The 24,896-nt window shown below is 45.9% G+C and overlaps 1 protein-coding gene across 1 annotated transcript in view; it reads right to left on the bottom strand.

The window, feature by feature from the left end:
• LOC136373305 (transcription factor RFX3-like) overlaps positions 1-24,896 on the bottom strand; it is a 215,638-nt gene that overhangs the window by 15,602 nt on the left and 175,140 nt on the right. The window contains exons 8-11 of the mRNA XM_066338200.1: positions 24,643-24,764; positions 20,216-20,328; positions 19,316-19,431; positions 18,686-18,840 (exon numbers count right to left, since the gene is read on the bottom strand). Coding sequence (XP_066194297.1) covers positions 18,686-18,840; positions 19,316-19,431; positions 20,216-20,328; positions 24,643-24,764 — 506 coding nt within the window. The remainder of the gene's footprint in view (positions 1-18,685; positions 18,841-19,315; positions 19,432-20,215; positions 20,329-24,642; positions 24,765-24,896) is intronic.

Raw genomic sequence — 24,896 nt, forward strand, 5'->3', positions numbered from 1 at the left:
TCGCGATGCTGCTCGGCTTGGGAGCAGCCGGTACAGCAACAGGTGTTTCGGCCCTGGCAACCCAACACCAGGGTCTCTCTCAGCTAAAAATAACTATAGACGAGGACCTGCAGAGGATCGAGAAGTCCATTTCCTACTTGGAGAAGTCAGTCTCTTCGCTTTCAGAAGTGGTCCTGCAGAACAGGCGAGGACTGGACCTCCTGTTCATGCAGCAAGGAGGTCTGTGTGCTGCCTTGAAAGAAGAATGCTGCTTCTATGCGGACCACACCGGAGTCGTTAGAGACTCCATGGCAGAACTCCGAAACAGACTGGCTCAGAGACAGAAAGATAGGGAAGCTCAGCAAGGCTGGTTCGAATCCTGGTTTAACCAATCCCCATGGTTAACCACTTTAATATCCACTTTGGTAGGCCCATTGGCAATGCTACTTCTAGCTGTTACCTTCGGACCATGCCTGCTGAACAAGATAGTCTCATTTGTCAAAGCTCGCCTAGATCAGACTAATATTCTGTTCATAGGCCAACATGAAATGCTGTAAATTTATCAAAGAAAATTGCCAGTCACAAGATTTCCAAACTTGCCTGGCAAAAACTTACTCAGGTTTCCAAACTCCTTTTTCCCTTGTTAAACCCTAACCTTCTACCTCATTTAGTGCCTATATCTCTCTATATATATGTATAACTACCTCGTTCTTTTGTGAAAGAGGGGGGGAGATGGGGTTGGACAGGGACAGGCGCCCGGAAGATTTCGGGACTGTAACGGGAAGGAAAGAGCATACCTCAACCCCCCCTAAGATAAGCTATCTCTAAAGGAATGTAGACCCTTACTAACATGTGCCAGTACTTTTCCCCTCCGTCTTCTAACCCAGGAAGTGTGGCAATATCCCGTCTGACGTAGTAAAGACCCCAGAGTATATAAACTGCATTTTTTACTTAATAAACGCCTTTGTAACCATCTGCCACGTTGGTTTTAGCGTTTGTTACTAGGCCCGGCGGTACCAGCAGAATGTACACGCCGTGCTGTCTGTTCTGAAAACCAAGCCTCCACAGTTGCTGAAAAAGGAACAGCAACATGGGGGTTGGATCCGGGATGCTGTGGCAATACTGACAAGGTTTGTCTGACTCTCGAATTATTACTCCTTGCAAATCTTTGCGTGGGCACCAATACTGCCAGACGAGACCTGGAGCATATCAAGTGATAACATGCATCTAGGGGCAATGGTCAAGGGTATGGGGGCCCAGGTGGTTTTCTCATTGCTTTTTCCAGTGAAAAGCAAGAGCTTGAGGGGGAATGGAAGTATCCTGTGGGTCAACAGTTGTTTGCCCAGCTGGCAATGACAATTGGTATTTGTATTTTATGACTATGGGAACCCTTCTTTAAAGATTGAAGACTATTAGAGATAAGATCCACCTGACCAAGTGGGGCAAAACCATCTTCACCAATAGGCTGGCCAACATGGTGAGGAAAACTTTAAACTAGAAATAATAGGGGAGGGAGATGACAAGTCACAGTCAAGTGAAGGAGTATTGGAATGAGTTGGTAAGCAAGGTCTTATGGAAAAGACAGAGCTTGTAATGGGCAAAACAGGGCTGAAAAGGAGACACTGCTGGACCAAATTCTTACAAACAAGGACACTTTTCTTACAATTCTTACAAACTGTTGGTGATGTGTGGTGGTGTATTTTGCTCAGGTTTCTGTATGATTTGTTTCAATAAGATTTTACATAATGGTTTGTTCTGTAACCCCCTATGTTTCCCCCTGTATGGTTCACCCCATGTTCGGTTTTATGTCAGTCATTGGTTATATAACCTTCTGGTCCTGTCTGTCACTCTGGGGCCTCTCCCTGTGTCCAGAAAATTCCAGGAAAGGCGTCGAGTGATTGGGCAGGATCCAGACTTTCCCCTCCTATTGTGTTTTGTATGGTTGTTGCACCTGTCTATTATGTTAAGAGCCACACCCTCACTGTACCCCACTGGTTCCTGACTGAACCCTCCACTGTGTCACACCCCCTGTTAAGAGTCACAGCACAGAGGGGCTTGTGGTGTCTCTGAGGCTGGTGTCCCGAGGCGAGGACTCCACGTCCGGAGCCTCCAATAAACTCGATTGGATTTACCCCTCGAGAGTCCCTCCTTTCATTTCCTTTGCCACAGCCACGCTGCACTCCCGACAAGCCAAGAACCACTGTGTTGCTGTGGTGCCAGGGCTGGCCGGACAGGCGACACAGGCGCCACCAGCAGGCACCCCCGCAGGGCTGGCGCCCAACGTGGTGGCTGTCAGGGAGTGATTCTGACAGCGTGGCAGTGTAAGTGGCTGACGCAGGTCGGCCCCACAGCTGCGGGACCCTGCGGAGTGGCTCCGGATCGGAGACAGCCGGCAGCACACTACACACCACCAGTCGCAGCAGCCCTCTTTGGGTGCGCTCCTGGTGGAGGAGGAAGGGAGCTCCTTCTGCGCCCGGAGGAGTCTTCCTCAGCAGGGAATCACAGGACTGCTTCCTTTTGTCTGTGTGCCGGAGGTTTTGGTAAGTGTGTGCAGCCCCGCCCCCCCCCCCCCCCCCCCCCCCGGGGAATAGCACCCTTCTTGGGAAGCCTCGAGGCTTTTAGCCTTTGGAGGCAGACCACATGGTCCCTGGGAGGAAAAAGGGGGGAGACCCTTTCCCTTTTTGCCCTCTCTGAGCAGTTTCTTCCCTCTGGTCGCGATTTTCTTTTGCTTTAGTTTGTTTAATTAATTCTCGTTGTTTTTCGTTACAACTGGCACCCCGAGGGCGTGGGCTTTAGGTGCCCGACTCGGTTTTAAGTGTGTTGAGGGTTTTGCCTTTTAGTTTAAGATTTTTGTTGTAGCAGTTTTCCTGTTGGAAAGGCGGTCAATTTTAATATCGAGCCGAGATGGGTGCAAGGCTCTCGACTGCCCAGAAAGGAGTTTTGTATAAAGTTATGGGTGTTTTGACTGTTGGTAATGTTAATTTTTCATAGGGAGAACTGAAAAGGTTTCTCAGGCTGCTCTTCATCCACTTCCCTCACACCTCCTCTGAACTAGTAAGCACCATTCAATTTTGGGATGGTGTGTGCTCTAAATTCATTGAATTGGCTCAGTCAGGGGACATAAAAGCAGCAAAATTTTCGTTCTGGCCTCAGCAAATTAGGAGTGCTTTACAAGGAGCACCAGGAGTGGAGAAAGGGCAAACCTGCAATTCTCCCAAGTTTAGTTCAAGTTCAAATCCCCCTTCCCTCTCTCCTAACCCTGAACCCCCTCGTCCCAAGGCAGGCATTCTCAAGGGAGCAGTGGGGAGCCGAGCCCCCATCAGCCCTGGCTCCCCTAGAATGCCGAAGCCCCCCCGCCCGAGCAGTCCTGGCCAGACTGCTTGGGGTTCCTGTGGTAGCCCTGGCCAGGCTACTCGTGATTTTTCCCTACCCTGATCCTACCCCATGAATAAGCCCCGAGTTCGTTTTAGTTTGGCTGGGGGTGAGTTGCCACAAAATGGCGTCCTCAGCCTTGGTCCTCAAAATGGCGGGGGCCACATGGCAAGGTCCTCCTCCCTGTCCTCTCTTCCCGCCTTTTCTCCTTCTCCTTCCCATAATCCCTTTCGTTCCCCGACCAACCCCTTCCTTTCTGGAGCCCCTCCTACCTCACAGAATTTGTCTCCACCCTTCCCCCAGGCTCCTCCTCCTTGGCAGTCTCCTCCCTCGCATCCCTCCCATCGACCCGCCCCTCGTGTGATGTCATCAGGGTGCCAGACCACTCCCCCTGGGTGCCCAAGGCCACGCCCACCTCCCGGTTCCCACGCTCCCCCTCCCAGTTCCCACGCTCCCCCTCCCGGTTCCCACGGTTGGAGCTTGGAAGAGGATGAGCTGGAACTGGAAGATTCAGGCCAGGACCTGATCCCTTCTCTTGCTCCGGTTACATACTGGAGATCAAGAGGTGGGAATACTACCACCCCGTCCTGGCAGCCCCTCTCGCCTAACGTAGTGAAGGATATATGTAAGGCCCTCAAGGAATATGGATGAGATAGTCCATATTTCAGGGGAGTGTTGAATGCTCAGCTGACCGAGAGTGTAGTAGTCCCATATGATCTAAAATACCTTTTCCAATCCCTCCTGAATGCTATGGAGTATAGGGCTTGGGAGAGATCGTGGAAACGTATTTTAAAGGACACCCTCCTGAGTCTATCAAAAGATCCTGCTACGTCAATAGATGAGAAAGGGGTTGACCTCACCCTCGACCATCTGAGTGGTGAAGGCCAGTGGGCAGGGGCAAGGGTGCAGACCTCAGATATCCCACCCCCCGTCCTTGAAAAAATCACAGAGGTGGCAGAAAAGGCTTTTTTCAAAATGCAGCCTGCAGGTCCCCTCCCTCACCATTCAAAGATTTTCCAGGGCCCAGCAGAGCCGTTTATACAATTTGTGGAGCGTCTCACAAAAGCCATCGAAATCCAAGTTCGCAGAGAGGCAACTCGTGAGGAGGTCTTGGAACAATTGGCGTTCGCGAACGCTAACGAGAAGTGTCGAGGAGCGATACTCACACTGCCACTGAACCCTCCTCCCACACTGGACGATATGCTGGAAGTCTGCGAGCAGAGAGTTCCACTAATGGGCCCTTCAGGAGAGCAAAAGAAAGGGAGACCTGCTGCCGCTGCCACCGTGGACGCTGGACCATCAAATGCTCCACCACCCCCACACACTCCGGCCCAAAGGAATCGCTCCTTCCGGGGAGCTGCTGACAGGCCTTGCGCGCTGTGTGGGAAAGGGGGACACTGGTGCCAGCAATGTCCCTTGAAAAGGGAATTCGATAAGTTCAGGGACGGAAAGAGAAAAGGGAGGAATGGCGACAACTGTCCTAGACATCAAAAAAACTAGGGGGCGAGCGCGGGACCACCCAGTGCGATGACCAAAATCGGGTGGCCCGAGCCAAGGAGGGGGGGGGGAAGGGTAAAAAATCAGGACATGACAATATACCAATTCTTTCCACAGATCCTCTCCAGGATCCACCTAACCGGACAAGACAACTAATATTACCATCTCCATCCGTCACCTTGACGACTGACTCCCGGTACGAGCCTTTCCGGTTGAGCCTTGTTGAGCCGCTCCACCTGCGGGATCGGGATTGGCACACCGCTGTGGTGGCCAGAGAACGGCAAGGTACGTGGCATCGTATCGAGAGAAAATTTGTCGTCGTTGGGGATTGTAAACATACACCTCAGGAGATAGAAGTTGCTCCAGGGTTGATAACATCCGACCCTGAGCGCTTCGTCTTATGGCTGCACTGTCTAAACCCACCAACCTTCCTCCCCAAGGGGCAAATCATCGCCCAGGTCATTCCAGCAGATGTGGATGCCACCCCGCAGGTGAACACAGTACGGGCGATTGGGGAGGATAAACCCAAAGAAACATGCAAGCTTACGGTGGGTGGGGAGACCACCACTGTAGAGGGTCTCCTAGACACTGGCGCGGATGTGACGATTATACCGGAAAAACTGTGGCCGTCACATTGGGCCTTGCAAAGAGTGGCTGGACACGTTAAAGGTGTAGGGGGCCTGCAATTGGCCAGACAATCAAAGAGCGTGGTACAAATTGAGGGGCCGAAAGGACAATTGGCAACCCTTTGTCCTTTCGTTTTGGACTATGAGGCACCCCTGTGGGGGAGAGACCTGATGGCCCAGTGGGGGGTCACAATTGAAATACCCGACCCTCCCAAGGATTTTTGGGCGGCGGTCACTGAGAAGCACCCCATCCAGAAACTGAATTGGAAAACAAATGACCCAGTATGGGTGGAACAGTGGTCGCTATCAAATCAGAAATTGAAGGCGCTTAATGAGCTCGTGGAGGAGCAGCTCAAGAAGAGCAACATCGAGGAGACCACTTCCCTGTGGAACTCTCCGGTGTTCGTCGTTCAAAAATCAGATAAAACCAGGTGGCGCCTCCTCCACGACCTCCGGAAAATTAATGAAGTTATTGAGGATATGGGTTCTCTCCAACCAGGGATGCCCTCCCCAACCATGCTCCCCCGAAATTGGAATTTGGCTGTTATAGACATTAAGGATTGTTTCTTCCAAATTCCTTTACACCCTGACGATGCCCCACGCTTTGCCTTCTTGGTTCCTACCATTAACCAAGAGGCCCCTCGGAAGAGGTACCATTGGAAGGTTTTGCCTCAGGGCATGAAAAACAGCCCAGTCATTCGCCAGTGGTATGTCTCTTCCCTGCTGTCCCCAGTCCATGCAGCCGCACACGAGGCCATTATCCATCATTACATGGATGATGTGCTCGTGTGTGCCCCAACCGACGACCTGTTGACCCACGCGCTTGACCTGACAGTGACTGCACTGGTTGCTGCAGGGTTCGAACTGCAGGAGTCCAAGATTCAGAAGATGTCGCCCTGGAAGTACTTGGGGCTGGAAATCAGTAAGTGGACCATTGTTCCGCAAAAATTTGCCATTAAAACCAAAATTACGACTCTTGCGGATGTCCACCAACTGTGTGGGGCTTTAAACTGGGTGAGGCCTTGGCTGGGTCTATCCACTGAGGACCTAGCCCCTCTTTTCAATTTATTGAAAGGGGGAGAAGGGCTGAGTTCCCCTAGGTCACTCACCCCAGAGGCAAGGAAAGCCCTGGAAAGGGTCCAGACAGCCATGTCCACAAGGCAGGCCAGCAGGTGTGACCCTGGCCTGTCATTCAGATTCATCATATTAGGACAATTGCCACACCTCCACGGGGTGATATTTCAATGGGACGAGAAAGTTGCCACCATTCCTAAAAAGGACCGAGGCAGAGAAGATCCTCTTCTGATTATAGAGTGGGTCTTTCTCAGCCACCAGAGGTCCAAAAGGATGACGCGGCCACAGGAGCTGATGGCGGATCTAATCCAGAAGGCCAGAGTCCGGATTAGAGAACTGGCCGGCTGTGATTTTGAGTGTATTCACATGCCAATTAGGTTAAGATCGGGCCAAATTACTAAGGCGATGTTGGAACATCTGCTTCAAGAGAATGAAGCGCTGCAGTTTGCACTGGACAACTACTCGGGACAAATTTCATTCCATCGGCCTGCCCATAAAATTTTCAATCAGGATGCACAATTCAAATTGGCTTTAGAGAGTGTTCAGAGTAAAAGGCCTCTGGATGCCTTGACCATTTTTACAGACGCGTCCAGAAGGTCCCACAAGTCAGTGATGACTTGGAAAGACCCTCAAACTCAGCAGTGGGAGTCAGGTGTTGCAGAAGTTGAGGGATCACCTCAAGTTGCTGAGTTGGCTGCAGTCGTCAGGGCTTTCGAGAGGTTCTCTGAACCATTCAATTTAGTAACTGATTCGGCCTATGTAGCTGGAGTAGTTTCCAGAGCAGAAAGGTCCATTCTGCAGGAAGTGCCCAACATTGTGTTATTTGAGTTGCTCTCGAAATTGGTTAAGCTGGTCTCCCACCGAGAGCACCCATTTTACGTGATGCACATCAGGTCGCACACGGATCTGCCTGGGTTCATTGCGGAGGGAAACAGGAGGGCGGATGCTCTTGCTGCTCCTGCTGAAATGGCCCCACTGCCGAACATCTTTGAGCAAGCCAAGATCAGTCACCAGCTCTTCCACCAGAACGCGCCAGGCCTGGTTTGACGTTTCCGCCTCACCCGAGACCAGGCCAAGGCGATTGTGGCCGCCTGTCTCAATTGTCAGAAACATGCCCTCCCCACCATGAGTGCGGGAGTGAATCCCCGGGGACTCAACAGCTGCGAGGTGTGGCAAACAGACATCACACACTTCCCCCAGTTTGGGAGATTAAAGTATGTGCACGTCTCGGTGGACACCTTCTCAGGCGCTGTCTACGCCTCTGCCCACACAGGGGAGAAGTCTGCAGATGCTATTAAGCATCTAATTCAGGCTTTCTCCTGCCTGGGCATCCCAAAGTCCCTCAAAACCAACAATGGCCCTGCATACAAATCCAGGGAATTCTGCAGTTTCCTGCAGCAGTGGGGTGTGGAACATAAGACCGGCATCCCCCACTCCCCGACAGGCCAAGCGATCATGGAAAGGACTCATTTAAATCTAAAGAGAGTCCTATGTCAACAGCAGCAGGTTCTTAAAATCGAACCTCCCTCGGTGCGACTTGCCCGGGCCTTGTTCACCCTAAATTTTCTGAACTGTTCGTTCGAGTCCCTGAACCCGCCTATCATCAAGCACTTTGGGGGGAGCGGACAACTGGCTCTCCGGGAAAGGCCGAAGGTCCTCATCAAGGACCTGGAGACCTTGGGAACGGAGGGACCGCATGATTTGGTTACCTGGGGGCACGGGTACGCCTGCGTCTCCACACCCGCCGGCTTGCGGTGGGTCCCCTCTAAGTGGGTGAGGCCCTACATCCCCAAGGCCTCTGAAAAACAGGTATCCCAGGTGTCGGTGGCCTCCTGGAGAAGGAAGAGAAAGGAGATCTGTCCGGAGTAAGGGTTCCTTTTCCGTTTAACCCCAGGTGTGGCTCTTCCCTTTAATTATGTTTAATCTTGAGTTCTCCTTAGGTTGGTGAAAACGAGACCAGTCCAGATGAGGACCCCCAGAGCAGCATACCTCCTGCAAGCTGCAATCGTCGCCAGTCTCCTGCGGCTGACCCAACCATGGATTGTTCCTCAGCCAAACATGGTCAGCTCCATAAAAAAGGAGACAGGAGACTGGTTCGACCAGATTCTCGGGAACTGGGGTCTTTCCAGCTGGACTGGCTCAATTATAAAGACTGAAATTCTGATTTTGTTTATAATAATTACCATTTCGATTGCATTTGGACTAATTGAAAGACTTATTTATAGACTGCTTTCTGTTTCCACCACACCCCCTGACGTTAACCATGCTGCAGTCCCCTCGGCACCAGAAGAAGCAGAGGTGAAAGCGTTGGGAGAACTGGAGGACAAAGAAAACTGCGTCCCAGAGGAAGAAGGGCAGTGGCCAGTCCCCTTTGAGAACTGGTCCACTAACCAGCAATGGTTTGGGAACTTGTACCCTAACTCAGAGTACTTGGCCCCTCAACCGCAATTCTCCTCATTTTAATAATAAAATAAGGGGGAGATGTGGTGGTGTATTTTGCTCAGGTTTCTGTATGATTTGTTTCAATAAGATTTTACATAATGGTTTGTTCTGTAACCCCCTATGTTTCCCCCTGTATGGTTCACCCCATGTTCAGTTTTATGTCAATCATTGGTTATATAACCTTCTGGTCCTGTCTGTCCCTCTGGGGCCTCTCCCTGTGTCCAGAAAATTCCAGGAAAGGCGTCGAGTGATTGGGCAGGATCCAGACTTTCCCCTCCTATTGTGTTTTGTATGGTTGTTGCACCTGTCTATTATGTTAAGAGCCACACCCTCACTGTACCCCATTGGTTCCTGACTGAACCCTCCACTGTGTCACACCCCCTGTTAAGAGTCACAGCACAGAGGGGCTCGTGGTGTCTCTGAGGCTGGTGTCCCGAGGCGAGGACTCCACGTCCGGAGCCTCCAATAAACTCGATTGGATTTACCCCTCGAGAGTCCCTCCTTTCATTTCCTTTGCCACAGCCACGCTGCACTCCCGACAAGCCAAGAACCACTGTGTTGCTGTGGTGCCAGGGCTGGCCGGACAGGCGACACAGGCGCCCCCAGCAGGCACCCCCGCAGTGATGTGAAGCTTGGGGGGAGTCTGAGCTGCATTGACCATGAGATGGTGGAGTTGAGTATACTGAGAGGATGGAAAAAGGCAAATTGCAGGATAACAACTCCAAATTTCAGGAGAGCAGACTTTGGCCTGTGCAGAGACCTACTTGAAAGAATCCCATGGGAGACAGTCCCGAAGAGCACTCTGGATCTAGGAGACCTGTTTGATATTCAAGGATCACCTTCTCCAAACTCAAAAATGGTCCATCACAATGAGCAAGAAATCAAGCAAAGGTGGCAGGTCTGTGTAGATGAACAAGGAGTTCATGACTAAACTCAAACATGAAAAGGAAGCACACAGGCAATTCAAAAAGGGGCAAGTGACCCAGGAGGAATGCAGAGATACTGTCCAAGTGTGCAGAAATGGGGTTAGGAATACCAAAGCCCACCTGGAGTTGAAAATTAAGAAGAACATTAGGGTCTTTACAGGTACATCAGCAGAAAAAACAAAGACCAGAGACAATGTGGGCCTGGTGCTGAATGAGGGCAGGGAACCTAATGACAAAGGCTGAGGTACAGAATGCCTTCTACACTTGAGTCTTTACTGGTAAGGGCTAACTTCAGGAATCTGAAGCCTCTGAGACCAGAGGAAAAGTCTGCAGCAAGGAAGAGTTCTCCGCAATAGAGGAAGACCCAGTTAGGGGAACATTTTAAAAATTGGAGAGGCATATGTCCCTGGACCTGATTGGATGCACCCATGAGTGCTGAGGGAGCTGGCTGATTTCACTGCAAGGCCACTCTCAATTACCTTTGGTCATGGTGATCAGGGAAAGTTCATGAGGGCTAGAAGAAAGCAAATAACCATGTCCCGAAGCACCACACCTATATGTCTTTTAAATACCTTTTAAAACTGACCAGAACTTGTGGGTCCTTAAGCCCTCAAAGCAGATTCCGAGGGTACACTGCTACATATCTCCCTTAATATCTTAGTTTGCTTTCCTGAAGTCCAGTGTAGCGACTCTGCTGACCTTTTTTTCTCACTACACTGAAAATTTTAAACTCAAACATTTCATGACCATAGAATCATTAAGATCATTGAGTCCAACTGTTGATCACTGTGGGCAAGACAGCCACCAACCATCACATTTCCCAAGAGCCCTTCTCTAGTCACAAACAAGTCTAGGAGGGCATCTTTCCTAGTTGGCTCACAGAGTAGTTGTGATGAGAAGCTACCTCCCACAAAATTCAAGACTTCCCAAGGCCTGCTCATCACAGCAGGATGATTTTCCCAGTTGATGTCTGAGAAGTTGGAATCTCTCATAAGGATGTGGGCTACTGATCCAGAGATTTCTCCTAATTGCTTACAGAATAGCTCATCACTGCTTACATTCTGGCTGGGCGATCAGTAATAAACACCCACTATAATATCTCCTTTGTTTTCCACCCCCTTAAACCTCACTCAGAGGCTCTCCACCACATCACTGCCAACTGTAAGGGCTGTACAATCAAACCTCTTCCTTACGTATAGTGCCACATCTCCATGTCACCTGCCCTACCTATATCTCCTAAACAGCCTGTAGCCCTCCATCCCAGCACTCCAGTTGTGGGACTCATTCCACCTAGCAAATATAGCACTACCTGCTACTGCTACATCAGTTAGACATACACAAGTCTATGGGACTTGATGGGATCCACCCAAGGCGGAATGTTTTGGAGCAGATCACCCCTACAAAGAGGGGTCTGGACAGGCTGAATTGATGGACTGAGGTGAATTGTATGAGGTTCAGCAAGACCAAGTGCCACGTCCTGCACCTGGGTCACAACAACCCCATGCAATGCTATGGGCTTGAGGAAAAGCAGGTGGAAAGCTGCCTAGTGGAAAATGATCTGGAGGTGTTGGTCAATAGTCGGCTGAACATGGGCCATCAGTGTGCCCAGATGGCCAAGAAGGCCATGTATCAGAAATAGTGTGGCCAGCAGGACTAAGGAAGTAATTGTCCCCCTCTACTGGGCACTGGTGAGGCCACACCTTGAGTACGATGTCCAGTTCTGGACCCCTCACTACAGGAAGGACATTGAGGTGCTGGAACAAGTCCATAGAAGGACAAGGAAGCTGGTGAAGGGTTGTCATAAGTTAACACAGTTTGGGGTTTTGGTTAATGGAATATTTCCCTGCCAGGACCTTGCACTTTGTTTTAGAAAGGATGGGGACCTATCAGGGTCCAGTTCTTGGCTATTGACATGTGGTTTGACCACTGAGAGAATTGAAGGCGACTTTTGGTAATACCCATATAAAGCTGAATGTGCCCAAGCCAGCTCCCTTTTTACTTCTGGCCGGAGGAGAAGGTAACACAGCTCTGAGGGGCGGCCCAGGATGGCCAGGCCATGCTGCTCCCCCATCAGCTGCCAGGGGTGGAAGTGGAGGCTGCAGATTAACATCTAGTGAACTTTTAAAGCTTACCCCTGAGCCAGCCAAGACCAGAGGAGATGTTCCCTTTTTCCCCCTCACCATATGAGAACGGGGGTGGGCAGGAGGCCCCCCTATGATCCTGACTACTGAGATCCCTGACTGCCAAAGCTTCTCCGATCTCTCCACGTGAGTTTCTCAACCCCCTCTCCCATCCGTGCAACCTTGAAGTCTGCTGGAGCCAGGAGAAAAGAGGACCTAGGCAAAATTTAACTCTTTCTTTGCACAGATGAAATTTCCAAAGCCTTAAATTTTTCCTTAATGAGAGAGAGACGGCCAAATTGGAGACATGTAAGGGGACAATATGGAGATCTCAAAGTCAGTAAAAGAATATTGACCTCTTAGGTGGAAGAGATGACAAGTTGCCTTGGTTCTAGGCTGAAAAATCTCCTATGAGTTGTGGTAACAGACTGTAATATGAATATGCTAAAGTATTCCTTTAAATTGTGGACAATATGAATTGGGGAGATGATTTGTGGATTTTTGAGCAAAGGTATCTGTGATTAACTGAGTGAATATTGAATTAGAAGTTGTGATTTGGTGACCCCATAAGAGGTTTGAACAGAGAGAGATGAGAAGAAGCCCCCTGTGGCAGCGAAAGAAAACATCTCTGTTCCCTGAGATGAAGAATCCTTAGCCTTTTAAGTTGTTTATCTTTAAAAGGTGACACCTCAATATATATGTGTGAGTCTATGGCCCATATGTAGTCACAGGAAAGGCTAGGTGATATGGGAGGTTCCACAACTGCAGAAGTTTCCTGGGTCAGCTGCTTTTGTGAGAGTTAGAAGTCACAAGCAGATTGTTTCTCTTGTGGAAAGTAACCAAACAATAGGAGAGACTTCTCTCTCTCAAAGACTGAATGAAAGACTCTTTTATAAGTGGTACTGACCTGGAGTTCTGAGTTTTGCCTCTTTACATTGTTTGTAGGAAATGAGCAATTTGTGGTGGGAGAAAGGGTTGGTTTAGAAATTTCATTTGTTTTTCTTTTCTTTTCTTTTCTTTTCTTTTCTTTTCTTTTCTTTTCTTTTCTTTTCTTTTCTTTTCTTTTCTTTTCTTTTCTTTTCTTTCCTTTTCTTTTCCCTTAGTGTGTGTTAATAAACTATCTGTTTCCTTTTAAGTTGGGCCTGTTTTGCCTTTTTCTCCCAAATCCTATCTCCCAGAGGGAAAAGCGAGTAGACACTCAAACCACTACACTAAATTTGGCAAAACAGAAATTCGGTGAACATGAAACCACTACAAGGGTCTAGAGAGTAAGTCATATGAGGAGTGACTGAGGGAGCTGGGGTTGTATAGCTTGGAGAAAAGGAGGCTTGGGGTGATCTTATCACTCTTTACAACTACCCGAAAGGAGGTTGTGGTGAGGTGGAGCTTGGCCTCTTCTCCCAGGCAACTAGCAACAGGATGAGAGGACATAGCCTCAAGCTGCACCAGGGGAGGTTCAGGCTGGACATTAGGAGGAATTTCTTCACAGAAAGGGGTGTTAAACATTGGAATGGACTGCCCAGGGAGGTGATGGAGTCACCATCCCTGGAGGTTTTCAAAAAACAACTGGACGTGACAGTGCTACGGTGTAGTTGACAAGGTGGTGATTAGTTAAAGGTTGGACTCAATCTTAGAGGTCTTTTCCAACCTAAATGATTCCGTAATAATATTGATAACACACAGATGTTTTGGTTTTTCCCAAGTAGAGCTCCCCCTAAGTCAAGGACTTTTCAGTATCTCATGCTCTGCTAGTGAGGTGCACAAAAAGCTGGGAGGGAGCATGACTGGGACAGGAGACCTGAACTGGCCAAATGGATATTCCATACCATAGAATGTCATGCTCAGGATATAAACTGGGGGGAGTTATCTGGAAGTGATCAGTGGCTGCTCAGGGACAGGCTGGGCATCGGTCAGCAGGTGGAGAGCAATTGTATTGTGCATCACTTGTATTTCTTGGAGTTTATTTCTCTCTCTCTCTCTCTCTTATTTTCATTACAATTATTATTGTTAGTATCATCATTAACAATATTAGTATTATTATATTTTAATTTATTTCAATTTTTAAACTGTTCTTATCTCAACCCACAAGTTTTACTTTTTTTTTTTTTTTTCTGATTTTCCATGCAACTAGTGAGGGAGGGAGCATCTGTGTGGTACTTATTTGCCAGCTGGGATTAAACCATGACACCATTTAACAGTGGCCAGAATATTCTGGGGGACTGTATCAAAGGCCTTACATAAGTCCAGGTAGATGACATCTGTAGTTCACCCCTTTTCCACTGATGCAGTCACTCCATCGTACAAGGCCACTAGATTAGTCTGGCACGATTTGTCCTTGGTGAAGCCATGTTAGCTGTGTCTAATGTCCCCCCTGTCATCGATGTAGCTTCCAGGAGGATCTACTCTGTTATGGAAACTACCCAGTCTGACCATTCACGAGACTCCTCGGAGGCACCAGCTCAGGCTGTTTCTGTGTTGCTGGGCAGTGAATAAATTGCTTTATGGAACAAGACATCTGAGACTCTGCTATAGGAATCCTGGGGTCGAACCATTAAGGAAACCTGGTCTGACTGCATGTGAGTGGGGTGTGCAGGGGCTCCCTTCAGCTCACTGGAGACACCTCTGCGAAGAGGCTTAATTCCCAGCAGTTAAAGTCTCTGGCATTTGAAGTATGACTGCCAGAGACTCTCCTGAATGGTAAGACTGGGAAGTTACCTTTACATGCTCCATGATCTTACAGGCAACAGGTGAGGCCAACTGGTCAGTAGTTCCCAGAATCCTTGTTTTTACACTTTTTAAAAACAGATGCAATGTTTCCCTTTTTCCAGTCACTAATGGTGCAGTCTGACTGCCAGGACTTCTAAAATGTAATGGAGAATGCTTTGTGAACTACATCAGTTTCTTCAGGATGCTGGCATGCATCTTGTTAGGTCACGGAATCATAGAACTATTAAGATTGCAATAGACCTCTAAGATCATTGATTCCAACCTTTAACTTTACACTGCCAAGTCCAACACCAAACCATGTTCCTAAGTGCCACAGCTACATCTTTTAAATACCTTGTTCTGGGTTGACCTGTCTCCTATCCCATATATCCCATATCCTGGATACATTGTTGTGTCTGGCAGCTGCCCCTCCCTCTCTGGCGGGGTCTGCTGTTTTGTTGGTTTTTTTTGCTGCTGGCTTGCTCTCTCTCGCTCACTCTCTGCTGCTTGGCTTGGCTGCTTTTGCTTGGCCTGCTGTTTTTTTTGTTTTTTTTTCCTGCTGTTTCTCTTTCTCTCTCTTTCTCTCTCTCTCTCTGCTTGCTGCCTGCCCCTGCCGCTGGCTTTTTGCTGCTTCTGTTTGTTTTTGTTTCCTTCCTTCCCCCCCCCCCCCCCCAAAGGTTTGAACCGGCTCTGGACCTGACCTGACCTGAGAAGTTGGAGAAGTCCTGGGTCTGCAAGAGAAGCTGAGTACCCTTCCCAACAGTAACGCGGTTCCTTTCCCACTTTTTTAGTGTTGGGGAGTGGTTTTTTTCATTGTCAATAAACCGTTTTTTTCCACTTTTCCTCCAAGGTATTTTCCTTCCCGAACCCAGGGCTGGGGGGGAGGGGTGGTGGAGGTTTTGGTTTAGGGGACTCCTTTTAGAGGTTCTTCCCTAATTTATTCGAAACCAGGACATACCTCCAGTGATGGTGACTCTAATGCTTGACAACACTTTTAGTGAAGAAATTTTTCCTAATATCCACTCTAAACCTCTTCTGGTGCATCATGAGGCCATTTCCTCTTGTCCTATCACTTCTTACTAGGGAGTAGACACCCCCACCTTTCTGCAAGCTCCTTTCAGGTATTTGTAAAGAGACATAAGGTCTCCTTTGAGCCTCCTTTTCCCCACACTCTAGCTCCCTCAGCTGCTCCTCAAAAGACTTGTGCTCCAGACCCTTCACCAGCTTCATTGCCTGTTTTTGGGCACGCTCTAGCACCTCAATATCTTCCTTGAAGTGAGGAGTCCAGAAGTAAACACAATATGAGGTGCAGCCTCACCAGTGCCAAATACAGGGGAACGATCACTTCCCTGGTCCTGCTGGCCCCACTATTTCTGACAGAAGCTAAGATGTCTTTGGCCTTCTTTGTCACCTGGGCACACTGCTGGCTCATATTCTCCCTGCATAAACTCATGAAATCTTTGTAGTCCTGAGTTTCCTGTCCCTCCTTCCCAAGGTCATAAAGTTTCCTTTTTTTTACCCTGAGTTCCAGCCGAAGTTCTCTGTTCAGCCAGGCCAGTCAACTTCCCCACCAGCTCATCTTTCAACACGTGGGGACAGCCTGCTCCTGCACCTTTAGAATTTCCTTCTTGAAGAATGTCCAGCCTTCCTGGACTTCTTAGCCCATCAGGACTGCCTCCCAAAGGACTCTCTCAACCAGTCTCCTAAACAGGCCAGTTTGCTCTCTGAAAGTCAAAGGTAGCAGTTCTGTTGTCACCCCTTACTTGTCTGAGAATCAAAAACTGTCATTACATGTGTGCTTTGCCTAAGACATCACCCAGCACTCCATTACTGTTCACATACAACAGGTCCAGCGGGGCACCTTCCTGAGTTGGCTCACCAGCTGTGTCAGGAGGTTTTCTTGCACACTCCAGGAACCTCCTAGACTGTTTCCTCTCTGCTGTGTTGTATTTTCAGCAGACATCTGATAAGTTGGTCTCCCATGAGAACAAGGGCTAATGATTATTAAGACTTCTCCCAGCTGTTTATAGAATATTTTGTCTGCCTCTTCATCCTGGTTGAGTGGTCTATAACAGACTCCTACCATTTATATCTGTCTTGTTAGCCTTGCCCCTGATTCTTGAGTAAACACTCAACCCTACAGACACCACCATTAAGCTCCAGAAAATGGAGACAGTCCCTAACATATCAGGCTACACTACCATCTCTCCCTCCTCATCTGTCCCTTCTGAAGAGTTTATAGCCATCCATTGCAGCACTCCAGTCATGTGAGTCATCTCATCATGTTTCTGTGATGACAACAATGTCATAGTTTTCCTGCTGCACAATGGCTTCTAGCTCCTCCTGTCATCCCATGGACTGGTGTATGCTCGGGTTCCTCAGGTGGTTACAAACCTGATCTTCTCCCATGATGGGAGGGACTTCTTTCTCCCAGTCCCTACCTTGAAATTCAGGGTCTTGGAAGATGTGGGAAGAGAGATTGCCGATGTCAGGGTGGTCCCCCAGGAGGATCAGAGCCTGCGAGTGTGATGCTTCCTGTAGCTGAAGTAAGAACACTTCATGAACAGGCTCCCCTTGATTGGGCAGCCTGTAGCAAACACCAACCACGAGGTTTCCTTTGTTGGCTTTTCCCTTATTTTTACCCAAAAGGTCTCAACCCATTCAGCACTTGTTTTCAAAGACAGCTGTCTCCAGTCAATCCATTTTTTTACATAGAGGGCAACCCCTCCACCCCTTCTTCCTTGCCTGTGCTTTCTGAACAGTTTATAGCCATTGATTGCAGTGTTTCAGTTGTGCGATTTGTCCCGCTAAGTTTCAGTGATGGTATTAAATCATAGCTTTCCAGGTGCACAGTGGCTTCCATCTTTTCCTGTCTGTTATTCATCCTGCATGCATTGCTATAGAGGCACTTCAGTGGACCTATCAATCTTGTCACCTTTTTAGAGGAACACAACCTAATTCCTTTGTGGCATTTCACAGATGTCTTCCTGTTGGTTCCTAATATTTCTAATATAATATATAATAATACAATATAATATAATATAATATAATATAATATAATATAATATAAGCAATTATAATTACTTTCCAAGATTTCACACAACATACAAAACATGCAGTAAATGTTTTTTTTAAAAAGTTATCCTTCCTGGAAAACAATTTTAAAATAATTTACTACCAAAAGCAGCCATAAAAAATACCATGCTTGAGCAATGACTGATGCTATAAAATCAGCTTTGAAAAGAATGCTCTATTCCTGATAATGGTCAGTTTGCCATATTAGAATCAATTGATGAGTCCTTCATACTGGAAATAGAAAATAAACTATAATAGACTGGAACAATAAACAAGTCTTAAGATGTTTGATAGTGTTATGCTGGTTTAGTAGGCATCAAAACTGATAAGATTTTAGCAGCCACTGATAATACATTAATGTTTACTTATCCAAAAATAAAATGACAAAGCATATATATTTTATTTTTTTTAACAACTAGAACTTATATATAAAAACTTAAACTAAAGCCTACTGAAGTCAACAGAAAGACTATCTTGACATTATTGAACTCAGTCTCAGGGCTATAGTGCATTCACAACTGTCAGACTAGAGCTAGTATATAAAGAAAGCCATTTTTATCTTTAATAAAAACTTAGAATTTTCAGTTTAAAAAGGCATAATTCATAAGAAAATATGTTCTTAAAAATTCCATAGGCTTTCCTAAATACAATGAAGCATCCACTCTGCTTTTCTTTAAGTACAATGCTTACATCAACTCCAGTACACCCTTCTACTCAACAGAGTTTTAAGGATAGATCACACACACACACACACTACATTTAGATCCTTTGAAATCATTCTGAAAAGTTTCACAAGAGGCACAAAAATCTCACCACATAAAACAAAACAAAAGACAGTCTTATGAAATGTTATATGTGTTTAACTTACTAGGAATAGGTCTAAGGACGTCAGGAATGAGAATCTCCACCAAAGCCTGGTACATCACATGGTCACAGTTACCCATCCATTTCAGAATAGACTCATTTTTGCACAGAGTAATTAGTTTTCCTTTTGGAAGTCGACTTTCTATTTCGCTCAGATTGCTGTTGTGAATAAACATAAGAAATGAAAATGCATTTACATACAGATAAAAAAAGTACCATGGATTTTGAAATAGATTATTTAATGAAAACTTTTTAGATGTCTCTGTTACATCAAATTGAAACTAACTTCATATGAAACTGGCCTCCAAAGTTCTGCTCCAGAACATAAATAATGCAGAGGTATGTTAAGAAGATAGTCCTTGCAATTTAAACAGACCAGACAATATACTGTGAAAAGATACTTTGAATTTAGTAATCCAAATGAAAAAATAGAAGATGTATACAGTCATTTCAAGGCTTCAGTTTGACATATATCAACACCAAATATATCAATTAGCAGACAACAAAAATTGAACCTGAAAAACTATTGATATCAGAAAAGGTTCTTAGCCTATATGTAAAACTAAGTCTTTTGTTGATTTAACTCCTGCTGTTATATCATGATGGTGAACAGTAAGCAAATACATTTACTGACCTCAGTTCAATAATAGCTGCATCGTCAGCTGGAGCAGAGGGAGAATAGCGCCAGAAAGTTTGCCACAATTTTTCTATCAGGCTAAACTGAAGATTCACAATAACATCCACTATTGCCTAAGGAAATATAAAATCGGTGCAGATCGTCTTCTAAGTGATTCTCCCCACAATTCTTTCCAGGAGTATAGCTGCCCCTGGTCATTTTGCAGAAAAAATACTAAAATGCATGCTTATAAATAAACACATAATATCATTTTTAAAAACTTTTTAGCAAAAATTTCTCCAGCTGTCTGGACTAGTATAACCAGAGACTAAGATCAGGCCTCCAGAAAAGAGCCTAAGCACATATATCAGGTAAATTCACTTAAACGGAACTTTTAACACTATTGTAAACACAAAGGAAACCTATTTCATTAATATTGTTACTTCATTACATGTTTTAAAGCACCTTCAACAATAATTTTAAAACACGTTATTCAATATAAAATGTGGCCTTAAGTTCTTAAGCAACCTGCTTCTTTAAAACTTGAAGAAAAAATCAGTTTGTTTTTAACATAAACATTGGAAATAATAATTAAATCTGATTTCAACTCATATAAAAAACCCCAAAATTTTGTATATATATTATCTAAAGTTTGTTTTATCTAAATTCTCAAAACCTACATATGATTATATTCCAATATCTGTATTCTATTACATGTTAGTGATTTTTTCCTGTTAAGAGAGAAATTTCAGGGGTCTTTTTGCAAATATCCTTTCTGAATAAGCAAAATATTTGAGGATCACATAAGATACAAGTAGGCTGGCTGTAATCTGTTTTGTGTCAGTCACCCTGTTGTACTGATTCTCACTAGAAGACATGAATTTTCAAAGAATAATTTCTGTGAAAAGGCACTTTTACCTCACAGTGTTCTCGATAAAGACTTTGCAGTGATTTTATGTCTTCAAGAGTAGTACCATCTGGCAGAGAAGATATTTCAACTTCTCCAAACTCTGGAAGTACTCGAGATGCATCTGTTTCCATGACAACATAACAGAAGAAAGCTATTGCAAATTATGTCAATTACAGTTTGATTAGAAAACATTTAGGGATGATGTAAAGAAATAAAGTCTAGAAGGTCATAATGTCCAAAGAGGAATGTCTTTCATACTTAATATGTCTTAAGGTTGCAATAAAATTGTGAACAAACCAGCTAGCTATTTTTAAAACAAAAGGAGATGTTAAATTATTCTTGAGAGGTAGCAGATAAATAAGATTACACATACATATTGTATCTGTATATAAAGAAAAGATAAGACTAATTTTCAGGATATTCATGTCAGTATATAAGAGATCAATATAATGTCATAGTTTTTATTTTGATTGATCAACCAAGGAGTTTTTGCACTGACATGCATGTTAGGGTTTAGTAGACTCAGCAGCATATATTTACTTGAAATTTAAAAGCCTTTCAACTGTAGCCAACGTGCTTTTACTATTTCTCACAAGTGTTTCCAACAGATATACTGGTATGGGGGGAAAAAATGCACTGTCAACTAGGGGGACAGTGGAAAGGAAAATTCAAAAACCTGCTAACTATAGCGTAAGGTTCCCAATGATTTTGGTAACAGCAAGGTTATGCCAAAAGATGTGATGCTTCAAAATACAAATATATGAGTTCAAAACAAAGTGTACAATTACTGCAATATCACATTTAATAAGTATTTTTACATTAGCAAATGTAAAAGCCAGGATGCTGTTGGCCTTATTGGCCACCCAGACACTGACATCTAAAGTTTAGTTGGCTGTTGACCAGCACCCCCAGATCCTTTTCCAACACTTTCCAGCCACTCTTCCTCCAGCCTGTAGCATCACATGCAGTTGTTGTGACCCAAATGCAGGACCCAACACTTCATGTTGTTGAACCTCATACCACTGGCCTCAGCTGATTGATCCAGCCTGTACAGATCCCTCTGCAGAGCCTTCCTACTCTCCAGCAGATCAACACTTCTGCCCAATTTGGGGTCATCTGTACACTTACAGAGGCACATTCAATCCCCTCATCCAGATCACTGATAAACATATTAAACAGGACTGGCCCCAATACTAAGCCCAGGGGAACACCACATGTGACCAGCCACCAACTGGATTTAACTCCATTCATCACCACTCTTTGAGCCTGGCCATCCAGCCAGTGTTTTACCCAGCAAACAGTGTACCCATCCAAGCCATGAGCAGCCCGTTCCTCCGGGAATGCTGTGGGACACAGTGTCAAAGGTTTTACTGAGGTTTAGATAGGCAATATCCACAGCCATTCCTTCATCCACTAAGCAGGTCACCTTGTTATAGAAGGAGATCAGTTTATAGAATCATAGAATGGTTTGGGTTGGAAGGGACCTGAAAGACCATCTGCATCAGTTGTGTGACTTGTTCCATCATGTCTCTGATGGCAACTATATCATAAGTTTTCCTGTTGCGCCATGGCTTCCAGTTCCTCCTGTTTGTTGCTCATGCTGAGTGCATTGATGTAATACACTTGTGTTATTGATCCACTATCTTTTCAGAGGAAGATGCTCTAATTTCTGCTAGACCATTCTCAGCTGCTTCTGTGGTTTCTAGCACATCAATAACCCATGCATCCTTGCTACTGCATGGATCTCCATCCCTTACCTCTGTCGACACTACAGACTGAAGGACCTCATTAGCACACCATCTGTCAGTGGTGTGCAACCCCCGGGCTTATCTCCAGTGTTCCTGATTCTATTCCCTTCAAATCTAGTTTAAAGTTCTATCAGTGAGCCCTGCTAACTAGTAAGGATCCTTTTCCCCCTTTGAGACAGGTGTACCCCAGCTGTTGCCAGCAGGCTCAGTGTCATGATCAAAAAAACCAAATTCTGCTGGTGACACCTGGCTCAGCATCAAATATTCATCTGCATGATTTTCCTGTTTCTACCTCCATTATTCCCTGCAACTGGCAGAATAGAGAAAACTGTTCATGCTCCAGATCCTTCAACCAGTCATCCCAAAGCCCTGGGGCCCCTGTCTATTGTCCTCAGACTTTTCTTTTTACTTCATTGTTGACCACCTGAAAAACCAGTAAAGGATAATAATTAGAGGGCTGTTACAGGCTACAGAGTTTCTTCCTAATGTCTCTTACCCAGGCCCCAGGGAGGCACCAGACTTCCCTATGGGTTGGGTCCAGTCAGCATATCAGGCCTCTGTTCCTCTCAAAAGGAAGTCACCAATGAAAATTGCTCTTTTTTTCTTGACTGAGGCAGTTGTGGTGCAGGGGATAGACTTACTCACTTAGCAGATCATCTACTTCACACCTCACACAGCTTTTGTCTCTACCGCCATCCAATACCAGTGTCAGGCTCTGGAATTCCCTGTAGCCCAAGACCTAGATGGCTGCATGTTTTCATGGCAGCTCTGTCTGTGTCACCACATCCTTTCTGGAAATTCCAGAGGTCATAGCTCCCTGCCAAGTGGATACCATAGATGAGCTCCTTCTGAGAAGGTAATGACCATCAACTGAGCTCTCTTCTTGAACTGGTGGGTGACTGCCTTCCACCTTCCTGAACTGCCACACTCCTCCCTGTTTACCTACTCTGTGCCCTAGGAGCTGCTTTTGTAGGGGTGTGTTAGAGACTGGAAAGATCAATGTCTGGAGACATTTTGGGATGCTTGGAATATGTGTAGTAGGGGGCAGGTCTGGCCTTGCTCTGGTGAGGTGATGCCTTGCCCCCCATACCCTCCAGCCCCACAGTCTCTGTCAATCATAGCACACTGGAGGTAGCTCCTCAGTGTTGCCTAACCCAGCCCCTGAGTGGCCAAGCAACTGGAAGTCCCAACTGGGAGGAAGGCCCACAAAGGGCCATGGGTTTAAGAAGGATGACCACAAGGCAAGCATGTTGTTCTTTAACCCTACCTTCATCTTGGAGTTTTCTATCTGTTACATCACTAGCACCCAGAAGTTGGTAGCTATATGACTCTTTTGCTATATCTTTCCTGTCTTTCACCCTTTCTTCCTCTTCTAACTTTCTTTTCATGGAACATAACACTGAATGGGTTTAAAGGTTGCTAAGTTGAATGGGCTAAGTCAATGCTGTGATCAGTGTTTTATGTTGTACTAAATCTTTTGCCAAATTTCTTCGAATATTCTATTTTTTGCCAGTAACCCTTTGTGGGATTTTTACCTCTTGAGAATATCTGGTCAGTATGCCTCCCTTGCATCTACCCAAAGCAAAGGAACCTCAGTTTAGCCCCATACATTAAGTGTCCAAGGTGTTACAGGGTGGGGAGTAGACCTCATCACTCCTGACCTCACCCACACTGAGTCAGAGCTGCCTCTGGGTCAGAGCTTCAGCACTTCCTGCTGAGAGGGAAAGGTGGGGTGCTGAGGCACCTCTCAGTGCTAATTTTGAGGTCTTGCCACTTCAGGAACTCTCTCCACAGTCCCTTGGCATGACCTTTGACTCCAGAGCACATCTGCCAGAGCAGTTTTGCCTCAGTCTTCACTGCACTTGCATTGCAATATATTTTAAATCTACTGTGCAAATAGATTTTGCACATCTTTTTGTTTTATATCTGTGTCCTAGGGTGGCTTTATGATGCTTGTATCCCCAATCGTCGGTTCTGTTTTTGCTGTATATTGAGTTCTGTGCCTTTAAGACTGGTTCTGAGAGTGAATCAGGGAAAGAAGAAGTGCGCAGTTTGTTTTGAGAAAAGAGTGTTCACTCTTTTGCATTCCTTCTCCAGTGTGTTTGGCTGAGGCATGGACAGCACTGAGATAGAAATCTTCTTTGCTTTTAGTTAGTTTAGCTAGCTGAGGCAGATAAGCTTCCTGGACTGTTTTTTTTTTTCCTTTTTTCTTGGAAATGTTGAAACCTGCTCTGGACTGAAAGACCCAGAGGAGCACCAGGGAGCTCGCACCTGTGGCCCACCAGGGCCTGGACCTCCAGAGGGACTGATAAGAGACTGAGAGAGAGCCAAGCTACACCCACAGCAAGGACTTTGTCAATTTGCCATCTCACTCCAGAACAAAAGGTTTTAGTTTCATATTATTCATTCTTTAAGCTTGTGGGCACTTTGTGTGTTGAATAAATAGGTTTTTTCTCTTTTCTCTGAGGATGTTCTTTTCCCGGATCGGCTGGGGGGAGGGGTCGTTTGGGTTTGCTCTCCAGGGGAACCCTGTTTCAGGAGTTTTCTCCCAAATTTGCCCTAAACCAGGACAATCTGCATGATGAATATTAAATACTGCAGAAGTCCTGCAATACAGAACATATAGCTTCTATGAGTATCTTTTTGTTCTATTATCAGTGAGACAACAGTATAACATCTTTTCATACCTACAAACTGTTGATGATGTTGACTTTGGGCAATTATAGTTTGTTCAGCAGATGTGCCTGTCTGTTGACCACTTCCTGTGAAACCATCTGGAACTCCGTCCACTTTCTGCACAGGCTTGTACCTAAAAAATTATCAAATACAAACTCATTCTTTAGGGTCACTTTTTTGTAAGTGCCTGATTTCTGAATCTCAATATACAGTTTTGCTAGTTCACACAAAAGAAAAAAGTAACATCAGAATAATTGTAGCAAGG

Source organism: Sylvia atricapilla, chromosome W (genome assembly GCF_009819655.1).
Source record: "Sylvia atricapilla isolate bSylAtr1 chromosome W, bSylAtr1.pri, whole genome shotgun sequence".
NCBI classification, from domain to species: domain Eukaryota; kingdom Metazoa; phylum Chordata; class Aves; order Passeriformes; family Sylviidae; genus Sylvia; species Sylvia atricapilla.